At 45.1% G+C, this 24,359-nt stretch overlaps 1 protein-coding gene across 4 annotated transcripts in view; it reads right to left on the reverse strand.

The window, feature by feature from the left end:
• Window positions 1-23,493, reverse strand: part of UNK (unk zinc finger) — a 44,585-nt gene extending 21,092 nt beyond the window's left edge. For all 4 annotated transcript variants that reach the window (XM_021541669.2, XM_021541671.2, XM_077787349.1 and 1 more), the window contains exons 1-6: window positions 23,281-23,493; window positions 5,150-5,359; window positions 3,514-3,690; window positions 2,948-3,078; window positions 2,680-2,815; window positions 459-576 (exon numbers count right to left, since the gene is read on the reverse strand). In XM_021541669.2, the coding sequence (XP_021397344.1) occupies window positions 459-576; window positions 2,680-2,815; window positions 2,948-3,078; window positions 3,514-3,690; window positions 5,150-5,359; window positions 23,281-23,378 (870 nt within the window). In that variant the 5' untranslated portion in view covers window positions 23,379-23,493. The remainder of the gene's footprint in view (window positions 1-458; window positions 577-2,679; window positions 2,816-2,947; window positions 3,079-3,513; window positions 3,691-5,149; window positions 5,360-23,280) is intronic.
• Between the last annotated feature and the right edge of the window lie 866 nt (window positions 23,494-24,359).

Here is a 24,359-nt window from a genome sequence, read left to right on the forward strand (position 1 = left end):
AATGGTTACTGTGCAGATACGGGCCCCACAAAGCTTTTCAACACTGTAACATGAAGCAGACTACGAAAAGGTCTTAATTACACTTTCTGTAAGGATATTGGAATGCTCTGGGCATGCTCACAGCTAAGAGCTTGGTGGTGCTTAGCGCTATCAACACAAACCACAAACTCTTAGTCTAGGAAACAGATGCTGTTTGCTCACATGCAGACCCACATTGTGCTTTCCAAAGGACCCCCATACCTGGAACTGCTCCTATATTTGAGTTTTCCCCTACTTTTCTTACCTCCTCCCATACAGTCTATTCGGTCAAGCAGCTGAATTGCAATTTACTCCCAACATGCAGCTTCTCTGCATCCCAGGACCAAGCAGCCCACATCCTCTCCCACCTAGCACAGTGATTTACTTTGTAAGACTGGAATGCTTTTGCTTTTCTAAGTGGAGTGAGGAGGTTCCTGTACCTCTGGATGGAACTGCTGCTCTGTGCGAGTGTGGCAGTACTGGCAGGAGTCTCCATTTTCACACTTACTGGGATCTCCCCACTCGTCCCCGTGCTTCACACTGGGACACGGTGAAGATCTGTGGAAACAAGGAAGCAGCAGAAGGCATCAGACTCACAGGTGTGCTCTGAGCTTTGATTACTTTGGGTAGGTGGAGGGAGGTGATTCTCTCTCCCTGATCCACTCCTGGAGGACTGCATCCAGCTCTGGGTCCCCCAGCATCAGAAGGATGTGGACCTCCTGGAGCAAGTCCAGAGAGAGCCAAAAAGGTGCTCTGAGGGTCCCTCTGCTCTGAAGCCAGGCTGGGAGCACTGGGAGTGCTCAGCCTGGAGGAGAGAAGGCTCCAGGGAGACCTCAGAGCCTGTTCCAGCACCTTAAGGGACTCCAGGAGAGCTGGAGAGGGACTTTGGACAAGGGCCTGGATTGCCAGGACAAGGGGGAACAGCTTTAAGTGGAAAAAGAATAGGTGTAGATTAAATACAAGGGAGTAATTCTTCTCTGTGAGGGTGGTGAGGCCTGGCACAGGTTGCCAAGAGAAGCTGTGGCTGCCCCTGGATCCCTAGAACTGTTCAAAGCCAAGCTGAATGAGGCTTGAAGCAACCCAGGATACTGGAAGGTGTTCCTGCCCGTGACAGGGGGTGAAACAAGAAGAGCTTTAAGGTCCCTTCCAGCCCAAACCATTCTGTGATGTTACAATTCCTCAGTCGGGGGCAGGTTTGGCTGCCCACCCTCAGCTGTATAATCTGTTTGGCTGCTGCTTCCCCAGCCCCCACCCAGCTGCTATTGCATCTCCTCCCCCTTCTCCCAATTTTCCAATGAAAAAAACATGGCTTAATTCTCTGTTTGAAACGAAATACAACTTGAACCAGCATAACAATATCAGCAGCTGATGTGATTAGTGTCAGAGACGCTGGGTCTGGTTTCTGTTTTGGAACTGCACCTTCATAGAAAGCTAAGAAGTTAATTGGCTAATCCTAAAACACATAATACCCTTACAGCAGTATGTTTCCAGGTTTATAATGTGGCCATGTGGAAAAGAGGCTGAGTCAGGTCACTGGGGAAAAGGCAAGGCCGTTTTCTTTCTCCCAGCCAGGAGTGGTTCCTTTTCCCAGATCCGAATTTTTGCCGTGACCTACTTCCCCTGCTCTTTATGCTCTTAACCATTCCCTCAAACAACAGCAGAGGGAAGCAGATAGCAGCACCAGCACAGCCCCATCAGCTGGGGAGGGGAAAACACAGAAGTGAGTGGTGAGCAGCAGCGAAGCTTTCCCCTCTTCCCTTCCCAAAGGGCCCAGAGAGGGGCAAAAAGCTCCTGGCTGCTGCCTGAAGACTGCCCTAGTGGTTCTACCTCTCCTTAAAGCATTGAGATTAACAATCCTTTGATTGCTGCCTGTTTAATTTTTTTTAAATATGGAATTTCAGTGCCAATTCAAAAATTTCTGTTAATGTTGGGGGTGGGGAAGAGAAGTGAGAGCATCCCTGGTATTTTCACTCCTGCCTTTCTGGTCTGCTCCTATGTCTCTCTAAAAGGAACTAGGGAAAAGCCCCACTGAGACCACAACAAAAGCTCTGTTGTGTTGGAGGAAATGAGGGCCTATAATTTGGATGAAATGCGTTCAGGGAGACACAGCACACTGAAAACATCCAGTGACAGCTGAGTGACAGAACACCCTGGTGCCTCAAAAGCAGAGCCTTTAGCAGCTGGTTAAGAATGCATGTCCAGCTACAGTCCCTCCTCATGATCCCCATCACCAGGCATACGCAACAAGCAGCCTGATGATTCTGAATCCTTTACCATGAACACATTGTTGTATGAGTTTGTTTCTAGATGGGGATTAAAACTTTCTTTTGTTTTCTCTTCCCTGCTCTACTTTCTATAGCAGAGGTTTGTGTGGTAAGGGAAAGTGAGACACAGCTTCTCTTTGTTGTAAAATCAGAGTTGTAACATGATTTAACAATTCATTTATTACAGTACTGGTTACTATATACAGGAAAACTCCTTGTTTTGTTTGTTATCTTTCTGCTAGGAAGAAGTAACAGTCCATCCTTCATACCACTCAGTACATAAACAACTATCTAGTGGTTAAAATCCTGTCTCCTGCACCACAGATTTCCAATATACTGCACCATTCAGCTGGGAAGTACAATACCCAGGATCTGTATTTGTACCTGTACACAGTACCTGTATTTGTGTTTTCTTGGACTTCGTCTTCTGTCTTTGCTATTGTGGTAGTAGGGGCAGGCATAACCCTGGCGACAGAGCCGGGGGGGTTTCTTACACTGCTCTGTCTTGTAGTTTCCCAACACGTATGTTGTATCTGCAAAAAAAAATCCTACTGAGTCAAGAGAGATGACCACAATCCATATTTACTACATAAAACTTTAGGACAGGAGCAGGCACTCACAAAGACCAAACTTTCCCAGCCCCACCGACCCTTGGTGACACTCACCTTGCCACCTCGGCTCCTCACTGAGTATTTTCTCTATCATGGCATGGCTGGCAGCGACTGCAGACTGGCCCTCGATGCCTCCTTCAGATGTTGTCTGACCATTCTGTAAAGCTTCCATCGCCTGAAGCTCTCTTCAGGGACAGAGGTAAATGAACAAACAGACTGAGCAGAGGAAGAGTCAGATAAATGTGTGTAAAAACTAACATACTGGAGCATTTGCTAAGTGGGTGCATCTCAACCATGCATGTTTTGTCAGAACATCTTTAGCTGAACAGCAACTGCAATAAGTCTTCATTCCCTGGGAACTTCAGATGCACTGTTCTGACCCCCTCCGTCAGTTCCCAAAGTATGATTCCTTCCCCCATTTTGAGAATCCTCCCCGGAGGCTTTTTATATTTGCCTTATTAGGAAGGGATATCTCGCCTCATTTCACTTCAGGCTGAAGCAGTACTGCCCTTCAATCATCTCACTTTTCACTTGGGTACAGAAATTACCTTTTCCACCATCTCCTTTTCCATTTGGGCACAGAAATTACCCTTTTCCCAGGAGCCCCAGGCTCTACTGACCTGATGTCATACACGGGTGAGCGCAGGTCATGGGGCCCATGAGCAAAGGCGCAGTGGACTCCGTTCTTGGTGCAATTTCCCTTGGAGTCTGTCTCGTGGATGCAGATTCCAGTTTTGTAGTAGCGCAAGTGATACCTCCTCTCTGTGTCTCCAGTAGTTCTATGCAAGAAGGGACACCTGAGGAAGGAAGGAGGGCAGGAACAGACAAGGTTTAGTCACACAGGTGAGGGATTCAACTACCAGAAGACACTTTGCTGAGAGAAGATGCTGCAGTTGACACCACCTTTGCTAACTCTGCCCCTTCTCTTATGCTGTGCCTTCCAACACTTCAGAGAACCCCCCAAACCTGTCACTACAATGGATGTAAGTTTCCCTCCCTAAAAGAAAACTGGATTATGAATCCAGCAGCACCTTATTATTCAGGGCGAGTGGTTGCCAGAGATCTGGAAAAGTGCAAGGATGTGGGATAAGGAAGGACAACTACAAAACTACCATTTTAACTTGTTTTGTTTCCCTTTTCAGGCAGAAAAACAATCTACACTGAGAAATAAAACAGAAATATAACAAAATGGAATGAGTAAAGTTCAGATATTGCAGTATTAAGGTAAAAATATAAATGAGCAAAGGTTCCTAGATGACAATGGCTTTCATTCACTGAGCTTGAGCCATGTATCAAGCAGTAATCTAGAAGCCAAAGCCCACAAAAATCCCATTTCCAGCTCTTTCCAGATCTCTTCTAGCAAGGAAGAAAGTGTTGAAACTGAAGCCTCAGGCCTGAGGGACTATTCCATTCTATTGTAGTCACAAAAACTTTACATAAATCAAGATGAAAAATAAGAAGTTTTGCCAATGAATAGCATTTTTGTATGTTTATACTGGCACCACAAAAGGGAACTGAAATTCCATCTTTTTACAGCATCTCTCTATAAAACACTCTCCATATTTGACCACAGTTTGGCTACATTATTTATCCCACATCTGTCACATGGCTAAAGTTATATTAGCAGGTTAACCCCTTAATTGCTGGGGTCTGTCACACACACAGCAGAAAGATTTGCAGTTTTTCCCCAGTTAAATCTGCAGTCATGGGGAGAGAACACCCAGAAAACCCAAACTCTTCCTCATGCTGCCTTTTTCTCGGTACATCTCTGTTTTCTACTGGCTTCTTAAGAGTTCAGAAAGACAAAATAAACTGATATGAGTTGAGACAGATAACTCAGGAGGCAGACTGGAGGACAAAGTTCCTCCTGTTTCTTCAATCTGTGAAAAACTAAGTTACCCTGCTAGTGAGCAAGAGCTGAGAGTCAGGGACTTAGAGAACAGAGTGCTTCCAAACTCATTTGTCTCATTGAGCTGTTTTTTCCCATCTCAGCTTTGCTGAAGATGCTGAAGCTCGTGAGCACAGTGAGTTCCCAAGAGCTGAATTCCCATCTCAGTCACCCTCAGTACTATCTCTGCAGCAGGCCTGGAGCACACGGGCTGCTATTCCAGATTTTACATCTGGTCTCATGTTACGTATGTGACAAAGCTGCTTTACTGCTGACTTGCCTCATCTCTGCAAGAACCGGCTGGAATCATCACCTGGCCTGATCCCAAAAGCCTAATGCCTGAAAAGCAGGGTGCAGCCTTTACTCACTCATCTCCTTCGGGGCAGATTCCCGTGGTCTCGTCATACTTGGTGCAGTAGATGTCAGGGCTGTAGTTGAAGGTGCCGTCGCGGCGGCGGATGGACCTGCGCCGGCGCTGGTTGACAAAGTGCCAGTGGAAGCAGGTGTAGGGTCGGTGCTGAGTGCACTTGTGCTGCACGAAGAGCGGGCACTGCTCCGTGCGGAACTCCTTCAGGTACCTGCGGGGACAGGGACGTCAGCACCGGGATCCAGCCACCCGCAGAGCCCCGTGCCCGTCGCAGAGGTGCCCTCCCTGCTCCCCTTCCCAGGGTGGAGGCTGGGAGCTGCCGGTGTTTGTAATGGCAAGATATCCATTACACGCAGCAATGTTACAAGAGCTGAAATCGCTTTCTGTCGGGAGCGTTTTTGAAGAGGCTTTTCATGAGCTTAGGAAACATTTGTGAGAAAATAGAACTCTTAAGTACCTTTCTATCCCTTTCTAAATCTGTGACCTATCTGAGCAAAAAGAGGTTTCGTTCCTACATGTTCAGTTAAAAAACAAACAAACAAACAAAACAGTAAAAACCCCAAATAGAATACACTTATTTGAGCCACACTTAAAGCTTCAAGTTACTGAGAAAGAAAGACTTTTAAAAGACTCTTTTATGCCTTATCCTCCTGGTTTAGCTCTGCTTTGTCAGTACATGCTCAATTATGAAATAAAAATTAACCAATTTCTCTCTTGCAGTCATATGAATTCAGATCTCACTCTTGCAAAGTGGGGTAACTATCCTCAAACTCCCACATGTTTATGCTGCTTTAATTTTAATATGTAATTCCCTGAAAGTACATGGCTTCTTTTATCCCGAGAACTAAAGAAGTCACAAGCTTTTATTTGTGACACTAATAACAGTCTCTAAACCCAGATTGTAGAGGATTACAAAATGGTTTAGATCAACATAATGATCTGACTGTGATCTGTGTGTAGGTGCTTACAAAATCCACACCAGTAACCCACGGGCTGCCCCGTATTTACAGGGAATATCCAAACAGCTCCAGGAGCTCAGACCCGAATCCCACCAAGTTCGGTCTCAGAGGCACATTCAGGAACAAGGCAGAAAACCTGGAGCATTCTGGTCTCTTATGTTTAGAGGTCAGTGTAAACAGCGAGGACCAAGATTTGTAGGTCAAAAAAAAATACAACTATTCTGCTGGAAGCAACAGGGTGATATAACAGGAGATTCGGACTCATTTTAAATTGCGTATGTTCTCCAAGGCAACAAAAGGAGTGCAGGAATTCATTCCCATGTCAGACAGTCTTTATCTCCTGTTTCTAAATAAATGGAAAGATGTCTGATGCCCAAAGATGTATTTATAGATAGTATCACAGTGCTAGGCTCATTCTGAAAGCAACATCTGTAAATAAAGCCTCCTTTCCTCTTTACCTCAGCTGAGGAGAAAGCCTCAGGAAAATGCACAGATTTAACCCAAGTGGTTTTATTTGCTTGCTATGAAGAGACAGTATCAGTGGCAAGAGCTTTCCTACATTGGATTTTGCAAGCATGAAAGAATAAAAGCTCTTTCTCTTCTTCAAACTCTAAATATGTGAGATTTGCAGGTTCCACTGCCTGGGATCTGTAAACACCCAGGGCTGGAAGCCTCTGCAGCCGGCTGTAAGCCCTTCTCTACCCAAGCCCATCTGTCCCCTGCAATCCAGAGTGGCTGGAACAGTATCTGCACTGGGGGCCAAGGCTTAACAGCAGAAAAACCAGAGCCAGCTGCAGAACCAGGTCTGCTTGGCATAGGTGAGGGCTAACAACAATACTTTGCTCCTTTTCCCATTTGAAAATCCAGCTCTGTTCACGCGGAGATCCTTACTTCAGCCACAATTAATCTGGAAACGAAAAGCTATGGTAAATTAATCCATTCTCAAAAAGCTCTCTAAACTGTTGGACCAAGTAGTTGTAGAAGGCAGAATTCCACAGATTATTTTATCAGATACTAGGAAGACTTGGAACAAAAGTGACTGTAACAACATTTTGGTTAGAAAGTGAATTAAGTAACCTTAAGTAGGACGATCCTGTCCACAGAGGATACAGTCACCAACCAGTCGTTTCCACTTACACACCTCCACACACACCTTAGAGACACGAGATTTGTGTTACTCCCATTTTACACATGGACAAACAACAACACGGCTGGCTACGAGCCCCAGGTATCACACAGAAACCAGAATCCCAGAGACAAACTGAGAGCATTTTAACTCCTCCATCCTCAACCTCCTCAGTGCTCTGGAAAATAAGGGGAGATACCAGGCTTACACAACCTGAGTATCGAGCCCAGCACAACACACTTATAACAGGCCCAAATGAAACACTTAAAAATCTGAGAGTTTAACAACTCCACAATCAGCTGAGCTGAAGCTGCTTCCCCCTTCAGCAGGGAAGTTTAAAAACATACACACTGACTAGGGATTTCGGTCTCTAGTGTCTCAATTGTTGCTGAAGAGTATTTGAAAATTAATTGCATTTCATGGTTGGCTAAACTCCCTGGAGAAACATTTATTGTAATGTTAATGAGAGATAATTACATAAGTAAATGGTTCACCTGAAAAGTGTTTAACACCTAACTTGCTTCATCAGAAAGTCGTTTCTTAATGGTCTCTATTAAATAAATGATGTCTCACTCTTAATTTCAAAGCAAGTACTGCAAACAGGTACCACTGAGCATTAACTGTGCACAGTCACCTCTGCAACAGACCCAGCTGAGGGAAGGAGAGTTGTCACATTAACTCAGTCATTTCAAGCCTTTCAATAACTGCTTTGGGTTTTCCTTTTTTCCAAGCCACTACAACGTTTTAAATCACCCTCCTCCACAATAGCCTGAATGGTAAATTGCCTTGCAGCCCTTTATTTTCTTGATCCATGAAGTGAGTTTTGGCTCCTCTGGGAGAACACAGACCACTCAACCAGCCACTTAGTATTAAAATATATAAAAGGCCTCTAAAACCACGTGTGTTTTGGGAACACAGAGAGGATACAGAGCCAGCACCACTGCAATGTGATGTCTCACAAATCAGAAAGCCATTAATATTTCAGGAGCCTCTTTGCAACAGCTCTAAACAAAACAGAGAGAACACTATCATGACAGATCCTTCTGGTGTCAATGGTCTCCGTAGTTTGGTTTTTTTTCCCAGAACAGATGAAAAAAGGAATTTCAGAAGGACCCTCAAAGCTGAAAACACATTGATGACTGGTACACATTTCACAGCATGTCAGCCAAACACTGTGTCTCTACAGGAACAGGAAATCCAGCAACGATAACTTGCATTTCTCCTCTCAGGAAACTCCACAGCCCTCACTTGAGGGGCAGAAGAATTATTACCCCTATTTTATACTGGAGCTACTTCCATATTTCTTTTGTTAAAAAAAAAAAAAAAAAAGTATATGCTGTTCTTTCATACCCATATAATTTTTAAAAAGTGGAAAGCACACAGCACTGTCTTCTGATACAACATTAACATCAACAACAACACCCAGATTCCTGGAGGAAATGTTACCATTTATGAGCCCTAGTAAACAATATTAATGCAATTCTAAACAAAGAGGACAAGAACAATGCAGCTCAAAGTCCCCAGGCTGAGCTGAACTTGCTGTCAAACAGGATGGACGCTGCTGGAAATATAAGCTTTTTTCCCTAGGAAGACAAGAGGAGAGGTTCTTGGAGTAGTTTTAGGAACTCCCAGAGACCAACAGGAGCAGCAAAGCATCAGAAAAACCTCAATGCAACTTTGCTGAAATTCTACTTCCTCTGGGATGAGGGAAGGGGCAGTGATTATTCTGCAATTATTTACACTAGTGGGGAGGTGCTCACTGTCTTTAATTGCCACTAACAGCTCGAGTCTCCAGGGCAGCGTAGCAAGTGTTCACCTCTGCAGCTTGGAATTGCAGGAGTTCCCCCTCTGCCCTGGAGGAATGGAGCAGGAACCTGCTCTGGGAGCTGCATGAAAAAGATGAGTGCAGTGGGGGAAGAATTAAAAAATTCAAACCTAGGAAAAAGGAGGAAAAAAAAAAGCGAGAACCCAAGAAGAATTTTTAACTGAGAAGTTTCATTTTTGTCCTCCACAATTGCAGCTGTGTCCTGGTCCCCTCCTTGCCACCTAGTGCAGAGAATTCCTGCTTTTCTGCAGCTTTTCTGGTTCACACTGGTGTGCTCAAGCAACTCGGGTTGAAAGGATTCCTACATCCATCCTGCTTCCAGGGCTGCAGTTTCCTGTCAAACTTGACCCTAGTTTCACATGAAGTAGAGTGAGCTCAATTCAGGAAAATGTGCTGCTAATGCACAGCTAAGCTCCAAATTCCTCATAAAAGCCTTAACCCAAAGCTCCCAGAAGTCACTGGAAGATGCACACTGATGCCAAGATAGCCTCTGCTTTGTAACAGAGGGATCAGAAAGACCAGGGAGAGAAACAGTACCAAGGAGCAAGGAAATGAAAAGATTAAAACCAACTCCACAAAACTCTTGTAGCTTCTGTGATGCAAAGCCAGGCTCTGCTTTACTTCCAACATCCCTCGCATTGTTTGACATCTTTATGTAGGTTCCAAGACGAGCTCCTCTCCTTTGCAGCCCTTCTTGCTCTTCCAGATCAACCCCCTTTCTGCCCAAATTCCTCCTGAGTCCAAAGAGAGGATCACAAACAGGACCTGAACCTTCTGCAGCAGAATGACAGCAGGGAGAAAACCTGAGATAATGAGATAATATAACCATGATAGTCTGGCTAACCCAGCCCAGGACACGGTCTGCAAATGTAGGGCAGCAGTGAGATCTAACACCACCATCATCTACATTCCACACACGGGTGGGGGTGTGTTTACACCCCTGAAACTCTGCTGTGGCACCTGGGGAAAGGCACTGCTAGTCTGGTATCACACCAGTGTAAACTACGAGTAGCTTTTACACCAGGTTCTCACTCGGGGCACGGGCACTCCACAGCTGCTCCTGGGTCACAGCAAACCAGCCCAGGTCTGGGATGTTCCTGTGAAGTCTGCTGTGGGCACTGCACTTTGATATTAGCATTAATATTAGAAATTACTAGTTTAGGGCTGTATAGAGATTCTCAGCCACTTGTCCAGAAGAGGCTCCAGAGGCAAATCTAACAAGAAATCTACAAATTAAATTTTAGGTTGTGTGTTTCGTCTTGGGTTTTGGTTTAGGTTTTTTTTTTTTTTTTCCTGTTTTGTTCTGTTTTTTTTCTTCAAACCAAGTCTTACACTCCTGATAAGATTTCAGATATCAGGGAGAAAATGTTCTTCTGCCATTACCACTTATTTTAGTAATGTGGGCCTTCTCTCAAAATATTACACTGGCAAAAATGCCATTTCACTGGCACAAAAGTACACGGCAATGCTGGGGACATTTGCTGGCATTTTTCTATCAGTTATGTCCTGCTGTTTCAGATAGGACTGCATGAGGCCATGGACCCCTCTGTAAAGTCTCAGGTGGTCTTAGTTAATATTCTTCCTGAAAAATGCAGTCTGAGAGGTCACTGCTCTCAGCTGCTCATCAGCTTTCCTCCTCTGGAAGATCTGAGTGGCACTGATCTGTCCAGACAGCGGGATGGAGAAAGTTTTCCTAATTCAGGGCTAGGAAAGGTTAAAAAAAAAACCAACCCAGAACCAAACACACACACACACACACTTTATATATATATATCCCACCAGCTTCACTTAAAAATTTAAATTAGTGGTTTGAGCTAACACAGATAAAATTATCTGAAGCAAACCAGGGTGTGCTTATCCAACAGACTGCCTGTTCAATAGACAGCATTGCAAAACCCAGGAGAAAATATTTAACTATAGACATTGATATTTCTAATTCAATAATGCTTATCTTTTGGGAATATTTTCAAAACTGCTATTTTCTTCTTAAGCTCAGAGAGCCACCCCAACACAGAGGAAAAGAGCTGTCCATATTAAATCAGCTCTCTAAATTCATTTCACCCTCATAAAATTTTATTGCAAAAGATGATATCAGACACACTTTAAGTAAGAAACCCATGACTCAATTATTTTCTTTTACTGAACTGTGGTATTCCAATTGAAATGAGTCAGTGGTGCATGACAGAATCTACTTATTCCAACAGGATACTCAATAAAAATCCTACTAATACACCTTTCATTTTACATATTACTGATAGAGAAAACCCATGATATGCAGCTCTGACATTGCTCAGGAGATTTTGCTCTTGGGGCAAGGGAGATATTTCAGAAAAGTGAGATAAAAACAGGTAGTTAAAGAATAGGGTTATTCCAAAATAATTTGGAGAGTTTTATACCAGCACTCACACAATGTCTTAGGAAATGCTGGCATTTCAACACAAAGCTTACTTAAACTCTCAAGATTTCTTGGAATTTAGGAGGAAAGATGTGAAATAACCTGACTTCATGGTAGTTGTAGTTCCTTGCTCCTAGGGGTGGCACAAGTCGAGCCAGTAGCTGCAGACCACCAGCAGCCTGGTTTACAGCTCTGCAAAGTTTAGTGTCCTTCTAGTAAGAGCAGAAGTTGAGACAAGTCTGTTTCAATAAATATTTTTTACTGACTGGCAGATGTAATTTAATATTGAAACAGAGTCTCACATGAATCACTGTTAAACATGAAACAATAACAAACATGTTTAGCAGCAATTTCCAAAGTTTTAATCATAATTTTGGGAGAAATTCTTATTAAGTTCTACCAGAAATCTGTGTCAAGGCATGTTTTGGGTTGAAAGAAACCTTAAAAATCATCTATTCCCAACCTCTTGCCATGGGCAGGGATGCTCACCCACTAGATGAGGTCAATCAGCTACAGTGGCTCACCAATACTGGATAGTTCCCCTTTTACCACATTTAATGGTATTTAGAAAAATAACATCATAGACCTGACCAAGCCCTCACATTTGACACACCAAGCGTTTTTCATACACCATGCACCACTCAGCACAAAAAGCAAACATCTCTCTCTCAGGACATCACCACAACCATCAGTCCATCTGCCTCTCCACACCCTCAGCAGTCAGGTGCAGTTCTGTAAACCTTGAAAAGATTAGAAAGCATTTAAATCTAAAAGAAAAATATATGGATCGCTTTATAAAAACAAAAGGCTGACTGTGAATGTGAGGAAGGAGAAAAGGATGAGAAAAAAGTTTCAGTAAGCTCAGATCTGTCAAGAAGATAGACTTCACATGCCTCAGTGTTTTCTTTATCACCTAAATAAATTGAACCATCAACTGGAAAAAGGTCACACAGCAGACAGCAGTGTGTGATTTTAAAGCTGTTAGATTTCCCCTCCTCCATTAGAGCTTGACAACAATGTCAGTCTAAGGGCAAATAAAGAAAGTGAGAGTTGGAGAGACTTATTACAGATGCATGGAGTTGGGTTTGTTTGGTTGTGGAGTTTTTTTTGTTTTAAGACTTCATATAACTCATTGTGTACCTCAGTGGTCAAAATGACACTGCTCACATCCATAACCTATTGCTCCCCCAGTTTTTGTTATAGAAGTAAGTAGGCAGCACTCAACTCTTCCATTTCCTCAGTATCTGAATGACTTAGCAAGCAAAGTTGAGATGGATGCTTCCAAAAAAAATGGAAATGCAGAGCGTACTGCAGAAGGTAAAATACAAACTTACCAGACTACAGGAAACAGAGGATAACACACCAAAATGCACACAGTCACATTCAACAGCAACCTGATCCCTACTGGAGCTCCATTTCTGGATTTCAAAGGAGACCACAGGCTGGACAAGAACACAGTGAATTTATTTCAGCCATGATGGATGAATTCTATATTACCAATACTTCATAGATAACTGAGTGACTGCAAAAGTTCAGGCTAAAAATAACACATGTTGGCAACTATCAGAAACCATCAGGATATTTTTCAATTAGAAGGAAAAAGTCAGAGAAACAGTTGTGCCTTGTCTACACTGAAAAATGAAGGGAAAACAGAGAAGTGTGGTGCTGGCCCATCATGGGAAGACAGATTTGCACCAGCTTCAGGCAAAACATTGTTCAGTTTCCACAGTTATAGCAAAAATGGCTTTGTTTGGAGAGAAATGCCACGCTGCAGTCGAGAAGCTCATCAACACTCTGTTCTGATGAGGAACAAAAATCAAGGCTTTCAAGCCAGAGCTCACTTGATAAAACACACATTTATCACACTTGTGAGCAGCCAAGACATGAGCTCCACAAGTCACCCCCGTGTTCCTGTCCGTGGGTGATGGGGAAGAGGTGCTTGCTCAGACTTCCCAGGAGCTGTGCATCCCTTTGCTTGGCACCCCTCGAGCTGTGCCACTCAAAACCCGACAAATAAAGCAATTTGAGTCATTTTTTGGTGGCATGCTGTCTTTAAAAAGCAGGCACTTGTTGCATCAGCAGACCATGAAATGTATATAACCAAGTCATAATAAAACCCATTTCAAACACAAGTATTTGTTTACACAGAGCTTTCACCTTTTTAATTAAAACAACCCAAGCACTGGCAAAGGCAAACACTTAATGGCATTACATTTCAGATGCATTTCCTTAAAAGCCATTCACTAAGATCCAGAATTCTGCATAAAGCCCTGAACTTACATTTACATTTCCTTGAGTTAGTTATCCCTTTTTTCCCAAATTACTTGGCAATGAATATGCATTAGACATGACCTCGAAATTAACTCAATATTTAGGCAGTTCATGCAATGTTTTAAATACACAGCCTATTTTCCAAGTTTAAATGACATATTTGCAATTTGATACCTTTAGTTTATGTAAACTGTGGCTAAAGCACGCTCTCCTGTTTTCAAACATGGATCACCCTGATTGAGACAACCCTCATCCCTCTCTGGGCTGGTTTTTGTTCCACAAGTATTTAGTTGTCATTAATCCTTCCCTACAGCACCTGTTTAAGTGCTGAGTCTATGAAAAAACAGGATCATATGGAAATAATTATTTTTCAGTAACGTGGGCTGAGCCTGTTGCAGGGCAAACACTGGAGCTCACTGCATCCAGACAGCTGCACACTGCTCAAGTTGTCAGCACAATATACCAACATATGCTTAAATATGAACAGTTAAATATTTTACTACTAATTACTTCAAAAAAAACATCCATCTCCAGACTTATCTGTTATGGTCATTTATTCAGCTTATAGACAGGTAAATTTTCCCTCTTCTATTAACTCATATATTAACTTTTATTATCTCATCTCTTATGATGGGATGGATGATGCCTCTTTATCCCAGAGTCAGTGTTTGTAGAAGGTAGAGCCCAAGTGTGGTTAACACACACCAGGCTTGGTACAACAAATTAAAGTCTGAAAAATACCCCGATGTCCTGTGCTGCAAAAATTAAAGTTCCAATTATCAGCAAAGGTTTTTTCCACACTGTACTTCTCTCACAAAGCCTACTCAGGGCTTACAACTGTAGAAATACCAGGGAAGGCTGGGAACAGGGCTGGGCTGTTTGAAAACTTGTGTTACTCACTCTGCTAGTTCCCTAAAACAAAACATCCCACATGCAAGAATTCATAATGGCCAATTCAGAAAAAATATTATTTCCATACAAGCCGTTCCACAGCTCAGGCTTTCAGCTGCAGATTGTTATGAGCATTTTTAGCCAGCTAAGCCTCAACATCTTGTCTCACAAGGGGAGCTTTGGAAACAGAGCACAGTAGCCTTCCCTCTCCTGGCCATGCCAAGACCCTCATGATTTAACACACAGCTCATAGATCAGCTGCAGCCCCACACTCATGATAGTTTTAAGCCAGAACATGAGCTGTTTGAAGGGCTATATTTACACAGGACCAAAACCAGACAACCAAAGTTCCACATGACATGACAGCTCTATAGTGCTCTCACCCAGCCCAATCTCCATTGGAAATTAAATAGCATCTGCTTCTTCTCAGGTTAAACACCAACCAGATTTGCACCAGCCTCTTTGGAAAGGTTTTCATTTGTGAACAGACAGTTTCTGCTGTGAGTTTGAAACAAAACATGGTGATTATCTAACAAGCATGAACCTGCATCCATAACCCATGTGCCAGAACAAAGATAAAAGCCAACCCTTACTGGTTGATTTTGAAGAATCAATGTCAACCATTCAATCGATTTTCTTTTCCACTCAGCACTCAAATCAGACTTCATCTGTGCCTGCTGTGGCCCAGTGGATTCGATTTAGACACTCCACACAGAAGGCACACCTCTGAATAAATGTCCTGCACACTCTGGTGTCCAAAGAAGCTCCACTGCATGGTGACACCAGCTCTCCTCCAAGGGGAAAGCAGGCAAACCCCAGACTATGCCACAGCCTCTCACTTCTAATCAATTCACTGATAAATCTGGTGTCACTCTCATGATATTTTAAATGTGCAAACAATATTTTTTTTTGTTGCTGTAAAGCTGCACAGTAGTCCTCAGGCATCTGCTGTTTGAATTTCTGTTATGACAGTAACAGTCAAGTGCCATCAATGAAAACTCATGGTCTATTGAAAACTTTAGAGAAAAAAAAAATCACCTCAGAGTACATTGGGTATGGACTGACAGCTTCTTTTTGAGCTGTGGTGACATGCTGAAGACAAAGGATTAACAAATAATACTGACTTTAATTTTTTTTTTTTTGGCAGATATTCATATTTGCAGCCACTCATAGAATGGCTTGAGTTGGAAATCTAGAGATCATCCAATTCCAACCGCCAAGTTCTGGTTCCAAGTTCATCCAGAATAGTTTCAAAAAACTAATTCTCTTTTCATATGGCCATGGCTGCATATTAATCAAAACAAATTTTTGGCATACAATGATAAAAAGCCAGCCCACCTTAATTTCTTAGCTGCACTTAACAGTGTCATCAGTCTTAGGAAGGCAGTGTATGCTCTGATGAAATGGATTTGCCAATTTGACAAACAGATAGAGATGGTATGAGATTTTTCTTGTTTGACCACAAACAAGTGCAAGTTTCTTCTCTACCAGAGTTGTTCTGACAACTTCAATCAATTAAATGTCTCTGACTTCTAACAAGAGATAAGAATCAGGCCAGTATTGAGCATTCCAGTGATCTGACTCCTTTATTGCCATCACTGCACATTAGCGCTTAAAATTGCTTAAAATATTTATTTTCAATAAAACCTAGAACTTTCCTTGTTGTACCAATCACCTCCTAAACCTGAATGAATACTACAGCAGGGTGAGGATCTGTGAGTCAGAAGCTGCACCAGAACTAACGGAGAGAAGGAATTGTTGGTATTCATTTCAAGGGAACATTCATTCCAACTGATATTTCAAATGTCAAGCTGGCATTAACTGCATCAAGCACTGATCAAAATACACAAGACAAGAGATTGCTGAGAAAATTATCACAAGCATCTAAATTGGCTGTCATCACTAGGAGTTTGGGAAGGTACAAGCCTTTAGCATCTCCCTCTGCACCCTTCTGCTGAGGCTCCATGTATTTGATGGCCTGATATAAAAGACAAACTCGCTCTCAATAAATTAGAGGGGACAAAAGGTAGCTAAGAAATAGCACTTGCTCCACAGCCTGCTGGCACGTGACCACCCATTAATTTAGGACACTGGGGGGGAATTGCTGGCTGGCTCTGTGCACACACAGCTTTCAGGAACAGTGCTATATCTGATTTGCTGAACATTACAGGAAGTTTATAGAGTATATAAATTCTTTATAAGACAGAAACCGCTGTGATTTACTCCCTCTTATAATTCACAATTTCACCAAAATCCAGTTTAAAGTGGAAACTGATACAATATTAAAAATCAATGACAATTAGACTCAAAAAAAAAATCTTAGCTGAAGTGATGCAGGTGATTTCTGGGCAAAGGGACCAGGTAACTTCTCAACATCTCTTTCAGCCTATTTCTGCTGCTTTCAAAAACACTGAAGTTTTTAAAAGCAGAAAGAATGGAAGGAACAAAACCCCTCCTCAGCATCTTCTGAAAGTGAACGTGGCTCTTCATGTCCTGACAAGCAGGCTTCCACGAGCCTCAACACAGCAATTAAAGATATTATTGCCTCTTTATTTTGCTCCTCTCTCAGAAATTACAGCTCCTTTACCAGGGACCACAGAAGGGCTGTGTCCCTGCCCAGGCTCAGCCGGGTGCATTAACACAGTCCCCAGTGACAGCTCATGCTAATATGCCACACAATAAGTGTGATTAACGGATGTCCTGACACATTCCCTGCTGCCACGCTGTCACAGGGGCAGGGACACGCAGCAAGCAGCCAGGCAGGGATGCTGGAATGCACTGCAGGAAGATTTTGCCGAGGACACAGGTCAGACCCCTTGGAACAAGAAGGATCAGTGCTTCAGCTGCTCCCAGAAGATAGTAAAACCTTTTTTTGGAAGAAGAATAGCTCTAAAGACAATAAAATGTTGGAATTCCAACAGAATGTTCCTTAAACTAAAGCCATATGATGTAAAAAATGCTAGACAACACATAAACTTACAAAATTATAAAAACTGATATAATGGGAGACCAAGGTCTGAGGATTTTAGGATCATAGAATAAATGGAATTGGGAGGGATCTACGGAATCAGCAAGTCCTAGACATTCTAGAGCAATTATTAACCTTAACATTGCCTCCCATGCCACAAAGAAACTATCCTGTATGTTAACGTAAGCAACATATAATCACCAACATAATACTTTTTATTACATGAAAACTTAAAGAACCATCTTCCACACTGGAACAATTCTGCACCATTGAACCCCTCTCCTCTCTCACTGAGTTTTGGATTTTTGGAACACCAAACCTTGCCATACCAAAACTAATTCTGAGAATGTCACAGCAGTACATGAAGCTTTTTGCTCTGCAAAATATTGCTATGACACCTCTAGAGCAGTTATCCATATGTGAATTCCCTGTCAGACTGATATCCAGAAGTACTCAAGAAGTGGGAGTGCAGCAAGCAAACCACAGGTCCAGCCCCACTTCAATAGGAGGGAAAAACTCCTTTTTGCCCCAAAACATTTGGGGCACAGATTGGGCCCGAATGCCCTCACCAGTCCCTGCCTCAAGCTGGAGCCTTTCAACACTCGGCCCTTGAAGAACCATAAAATCTAAAATGTTATTTTCAGCACATGTGTTCAGTGGTGAGAGCACACTGTGAAGGCAGCTCTTCCTGTTCACACTCCAGCACTTTATATTTCCAACTTCCTGTAACTATTCACACTTCCTAATAACAGCTGGCAGTGGACATGCATTCAGTGAAGTTCACACAGACTCAAAAAATACCAATAATAATAACCAGCTGATACTTTCCTGATAAGATGACATTTACAGGTAATGATGTAGTAGACCACTGGTAAGTCCCAGGTTTAAAAGTATTGACTCCCTCTGTGCTTTCCTAAGGGTGTTACATTACACTGTATATAATACAATAATAATATAATCTATTACACATCTTCTGTGTTTTCTCCAAAGGTATTACCAAATCTGAAACCTAAAAACATCTGGGTTTCTTTTTGTTGTTTTTGTTTTCTGGGTTATTTGGGTTTTTGTTTGTTTGTTTGGGTTTTTTGTTTAAACAACAGGGCTAGTTTCTGTAACTTGTATAAGTCCATATCAGCTTATTGATATAAGAGTTATCACCAGTAAAATCAAAGCAGAATTATAGCAGCAGTTTGTTATTTTAAAGAGTCCTGATGGTTTAAAAAGAACACAAAAGGTTTCTAAAAACAATTTCCAAAGCCTCAACTCATGCAGTAGGGTGTGAAGACCACCCAACTCAAGCAGATCAAATGTATAATTTAACACACTGTGCAGGCACATGTTATGGGACCTGGAAAAGCAAACAGCAACTCTGAAAAATTGTTAGCAACACATCTGGTTTTTGGTTTTCTTCCCACAGACACTCAGTCTGCACCTTTGAGATCAGACATGTCCTGTTTGCTCTGCCAGTGGTAAGACGCTGTCCACTGATAAGGAGATAAGGATTACTCTCAGTTCCTACGGATGCTCCGAGGTGAGTTTTTGAGTGCTGTCAGTTTTGAGTAAGAATTCACATGTACAATTTTGAGATAAGGCTTTAAAGAAGCACACCTATGGTCTTGGTATTTTTACTTTTTCTTCACCCACATTTCCATTGCTGTCCGAATCTGAATTCCTATTTAAGGCCAAGAAACCACCAGACAAGGCACGATGCAGACACAAGAATGTCTCTGATTTCAGTTATATTTTAGTTATATATTACATCAGCTCAATTTTCATCCCCATTTACAATATCCTTCATTTGAGTCTTCTGATCTTTCAATGCCTAAATGGCACCAGAATGGTTGCAAGACAAAGCTTGGGTGAGCACAAGCCAGCAGTCACTACAGCACAGTCCAGCCAGCCATGTGGATGCAGCTCCAGCATGACTTACTGGGTATCAATCCTTCAGGAATTTCCCACAGTTCCTCTCCTTGTGCAAAAGGAAAGATAAGTTTTTTGCCTTTTATGCTGCAAAGGCATAATCACAAAACTTATCTTGATGCACTGCAAAAGAGGACAGGATGTGCTCCCAGGCATCTCACCCAGATCACAAGTGAGGGTACAGCTGGTCAGGACATGGAAGCTGAAGGTCACTTCCAAGGGTGCTGCTCATATTTAAGATGGACACACTCAAGAGAAATGTCTTGAGTAGCAATGACTTGGGTTATGCACAAGAAATCTGTGTCCCAAAGAGTTTATCACCTAAATCAGAGTATTTTCAACGCTGCTTGTGAGCGTGTGTACTCTGAATGCTCCAGACTGAAAGGACTCTCTGTTTTTTTATTAAATGGGTTAATTTATCTGCACCTGAACGTTTGCTTTCCTGCAGAGTTATTAAATTGTCTGACTTTCAGGTGAATGCACAGTGAACAAAGGGCTGCTCCACTTTCACTTATCTAAATTCTGCCAGATCAATAAACACCCAAGCAGTGGAAACAATCTTTACAATTCACAATTAAGGCATCAAGCCTGACTGAAACCAACCACACTGCCAGCAGCCAAACAGAGGAACCATACCAAAACAAAACTACCCCAGAGCACTCTGTACCTACAGCTCCAGTGACTGAGAACTTGCTTCTTTCAGTTTCTTCCAACTCAAGCTCTACCCACATGAGTAGATAAACATTAAAGCCAGAGGTACCTGCAGAAAAAACATGCTAGACAGAGCCGAGAAACACTTCAAAACCAATCCTCAGCTGAGGTTTGACAGAACCTACCCAAATGAAATCTGCTTCCCATCCAGCCCTGCAGAGCACATCACCCCAAGCTGATCCCAGCCTCCAGGAACCCCAGGAATGAGGCTGTCTCTCCTCTTTGTCCCCAGGAATACGCTGGTCTCATCCTGCTACGGGAGCTGCGGGATCACAGAAAGCAGCCACATGCAGGAACATCTAATCCAGCAACCCGGGGAGAACACAACAGCAGCCACGGAGGATTTTGTTACTCGCTCGGGTTCTACAAACGGAATACCAGATCCCCAGACAAGGAGCACGCCATCCATAATTAAACAGCAAACTTTGTCATCTACCAGCCACTTGTCTCCAGGAATATCCAGCTGTACGCCACGACTGCTACCAAAGGACACAAATCATGGAAGTTCGGCCTCCTCTGCTAACTAACAGTGACAAAGGTGTGAGAGAGCATCACCAGCTCTGTTTTTCCCGCATTTTCTTTTGCTGCACATCTAAAGTAAACATAAAAGCTTCCTGACAGAAAAATAAAGGTCCAAAGTATCTAAAAAATCTCATGCAAGTAACACCAAGAGTTTAGAAATTCACGCTAATACAGAAATTGGAACATTTCCTTACAAATACAACCAAAACTTTCTGAGAGATCCCCAGCACCAGATTGCCTGTCCCCAGGGAACAGCAAAGTATGCAGATAATTAAGCTTACTTGAGTTTACAACTTGTAACCTTCGTGTCATTTTATGGAAACAAACTGTATTTAAGGAAAAAAAAAAAAAAGAAGAAAATATTTACATTTTGACAACATACAACTTGTTCACATGAGCCACCACCAAATAAGTTCCCATATGTTATCAGGAGGAGGTTTACAGTCTGATGTGACCCAGTGTACACATCCTAGACTTCCAAAGGATGGCTCACATCCCGCTGTCAGCACTCAGCAGCCCCCAAAACCATCTTTCACTTATGGTTATTCAGCTCCTCTGCAACTGTTTTCACTGAAGTATTTATAGCATCTATCTTCAAAACACAAGTTTTGCCCTCTGGAAAGGAGCTAATTGTACCACCAGCTTTGTTCCACGCTGTCCCATTTCCGTCCTCTTTCCCAATCTCCTCAATTTCTTGAAGTCTTTCTTCCTCTATTTTTCCTAATACTTGACATCCTTATTTCCACAGTCATGCTTAGCCAAGTTACCACCTCCACCTTCCTCTATCCAGTGTCCTCACTTTCTCAACCTCATCTCCTTGTTTTCCTTCTCGCTTTTGACTGATTCTTTCTCCATCACTAGTGTCACTCCACCTCTACAGGCAGCTCCTTTTTTTCTCTACAGCAACATTCCCAGCAGACTCTTCCATGCCCATTTCCCCCATAAAACTGTCAAACTTGTAGACACACCAGAAACTACCCAAGATCCCTAAAGACCATGACAGGATCTTCACGATGACAATAACGTCTGGAAGCCCTCACTCTGCCATAGAATTCCAAACAGCCTGAAGGAAAGGGTGCCAGGTAGCCTGTGACCCCAGCAGCAGGTTGTATGGATCCATGCCTGTGGATTCCTCCAAGCTCTTTTTATTCCAGGTATCCCAGTGTGGATGCAGGGAATTCAACCTCCAGCCTTATGAAAATGGTAAATTAAAAGCACACAGAGCACACGTCTCACTTTGGGTGGGGGCATCGACACAAGCCAGAGATAGGAGTATTTGTAGTGTGTAAAATGATAAGGGCAAACGGCTCAGCATATGTATTTTGTTCACAAAGAACAGTTCCAAACTTTTCTCTTTTTTAAGGACGGGGAACACATTACCTATTTCCAACCACACCCATCCATCACCAGCCCACCTCACAAAGATAATGCTCGCTCCCAATCCGTTATCCCTATGGTACAAGAGGATGGGAATGAGGATGGGAATATCATCCCCACAACCTCCAACTCCAACAACTGATCACAGGCCAACTTCACACAGCTTTGACAGGTTGTGTTTCCTTGGGACAATGAGTGAAGCAGTATTTTTTGGTTAGGAAAGACACATTGGAGCAACAAGTGTCCCCTAAGGGAGTGTCTCCAGGGATGGAGGTGACACACAACACCGGTGTGTCCCGCACAGCCAGATCACACCCGCACAAAGCCAGGAAAAGCAGGAACAGGGCAAATGCTTGTCCAGATTTCAATGTAATCCTTCCAAGGGGGATATTCCACACACCTGTGTCATTGCCATATTTATCTCCCTGGAGACGGACCCGCTCCATCACCAACCACCGAAGCTGTGACCCTGCGGACCTCCTGTCACCTCATACCTCCCTCCACAGGTGACAAGGAACACCCGGGACTGCTCAGGGGATGGAGGACAGGAGTGACAGCCCTGGGTGACAGCTCACCAAAAACCTCAACCCCTCAAAGCCCCACGAGGTGACAGGCGGAGGAACGGACCCCCACCCTGGGCAGGGTCAGGGCTGGGGACGCAGGGGTCCCCTCACAGCCCGTGGGGCCGGGGTGTCACCAGAGGGGCCTTAGTGTTGGTGGCGGGCTGTCACTCGCGGGTCTCCTCACCCGCCGCGGAGCGGATCGGGGGTGTCACCCGGGGGTGCCCTCACATCCCGGGGGATCGACCCCCACTCCAAGCGGGGGTGCCACCCGTGAGGGAGGGAGCGGCGGGCGAGGGCCGGGGGTGCCACCCGTGAGGGAGGGAGCGGCGGGCGAGGGCCGGGGGTGCCACCCGGGGCTCCGGGGGTCCCTCACCCGCGGGGGAGGCGCGGCGGCCCCGGTGCATCACGGGGGTTTGGCGGGGGGGGGTCGCTGATCCCCCGCCCCTCCCTCTCCCCCCGCCGCCCCCGGCCCGCGCCGGCCCAGGCCGGTTCCAGCCGGTGCCCGCGCGTCCCCCCGCGCGCCCCCGCGCGCGCCGCACGCTGACGTCAGGCGCGTGTTGGCGCGCGGGCGGGCGGCGGCGGGGAAGCTCCCGGCTCTACGTACGTGTAGTGCTGCGGCTTCTCGGGCTGCGCCTGCAGCGCGCTGGCGGCGCTCGCCGGCCCGGCCGCGGCAGGGCCGCCCGCCACCGGGCCCTTGGACATGCCTCCCGCCTTCCGCCGCCGCCGCCGCCGAGGAGACCTTTATTATTCACTCTGCGCGGTCCGCACGGAGGGCGCCGCGCGCAGGCGCCGCCGCCGCCATTGCCGCCCCGGTGGCGCGCGGGGCGGGGTGGGACTTGTAGTCCCGCCGCGCGCGCGCCGCCCGCCGGCCCGGGACGCGGCGGGCGGTGGCTTCCGGCCGGCGGGACTACAACTCCCAGAGGCGCCCCGCGGCGACGCGGCCTCCTCGCTTCCTGTCGCGCGGGGTGCGGCGGGAGGTGTAGTGCGTAGAGTGGTGGGGGCGGCGCGCCGGCGCGCCCCCCGGTGGTGGGGCGGGATGGGGGCCGGGGGCGCTCCGAGCGCAGGGACGGCACCGAGCCCTGGGGATACACGGAGTCCATGAGGGACATCGAGCCCTGAGGGCGGCCCAGCCCCTCCAGGCCGGCCGGGACGGGAGCAGGGGAGGCCGGTCCGGGGGAGCTGCTGAGGGGCCGGGAGTTATTTGTGTCAGGCGGCCTCACTTCCTTCCTCCCCCTCTTCCTCTGCCTCAGGGGCCGCGCGTGGACGCGGGAGCGCGGCCAGAGGGTTATTTTAGTGCTGGCATCGCTCATCGCTCCGCGGCCCTCCCCACCCACGGACAGCGCCGTGCAGGAAGTGCCCGGGAACAGCGCTGCGGCCCGAGGAGGAGGAGGAGGGGGAGGAAGGCCCAGCGAGCGCATGAAGAACCTACCTCGGAGCAGGTGACACCAATGGCACCTGGCTGCTGGGACATCGGGCTGCCCGTCCTCCCCTGGGAGAAACCCACCCCCTCCCAAAAGCAGCCGTGTCCAAGGAATCGGCCGAATTCCCATGTGGAGCGCTTGCTCTGCCAATGAACTTCTCTCCCAGGGGAGGAAATGATAGGAGTTTCTTTTAATAGGACTTTGATCTCTTAGGCTCTGCACAGAACTGCTCCTGGCGCTGGGATCTCCAGTGGTGTGGGAA

The sequence above is a fragment of the Lonchura striata genome, chromosome 19 (genome assembly GCF_046129695.1).
Source record: "Lonchura striata isolate bLonStr1 chromosome 19, bLonStr1.mat, whole genome shotgun sequence".
Taxonomy (NCBI): domain Eukaryota; kingdom Metazoa; phylum Chordata; class Aves; order Passeriformes; family Estrildidae; genus Lonchura; species Lonchura striata.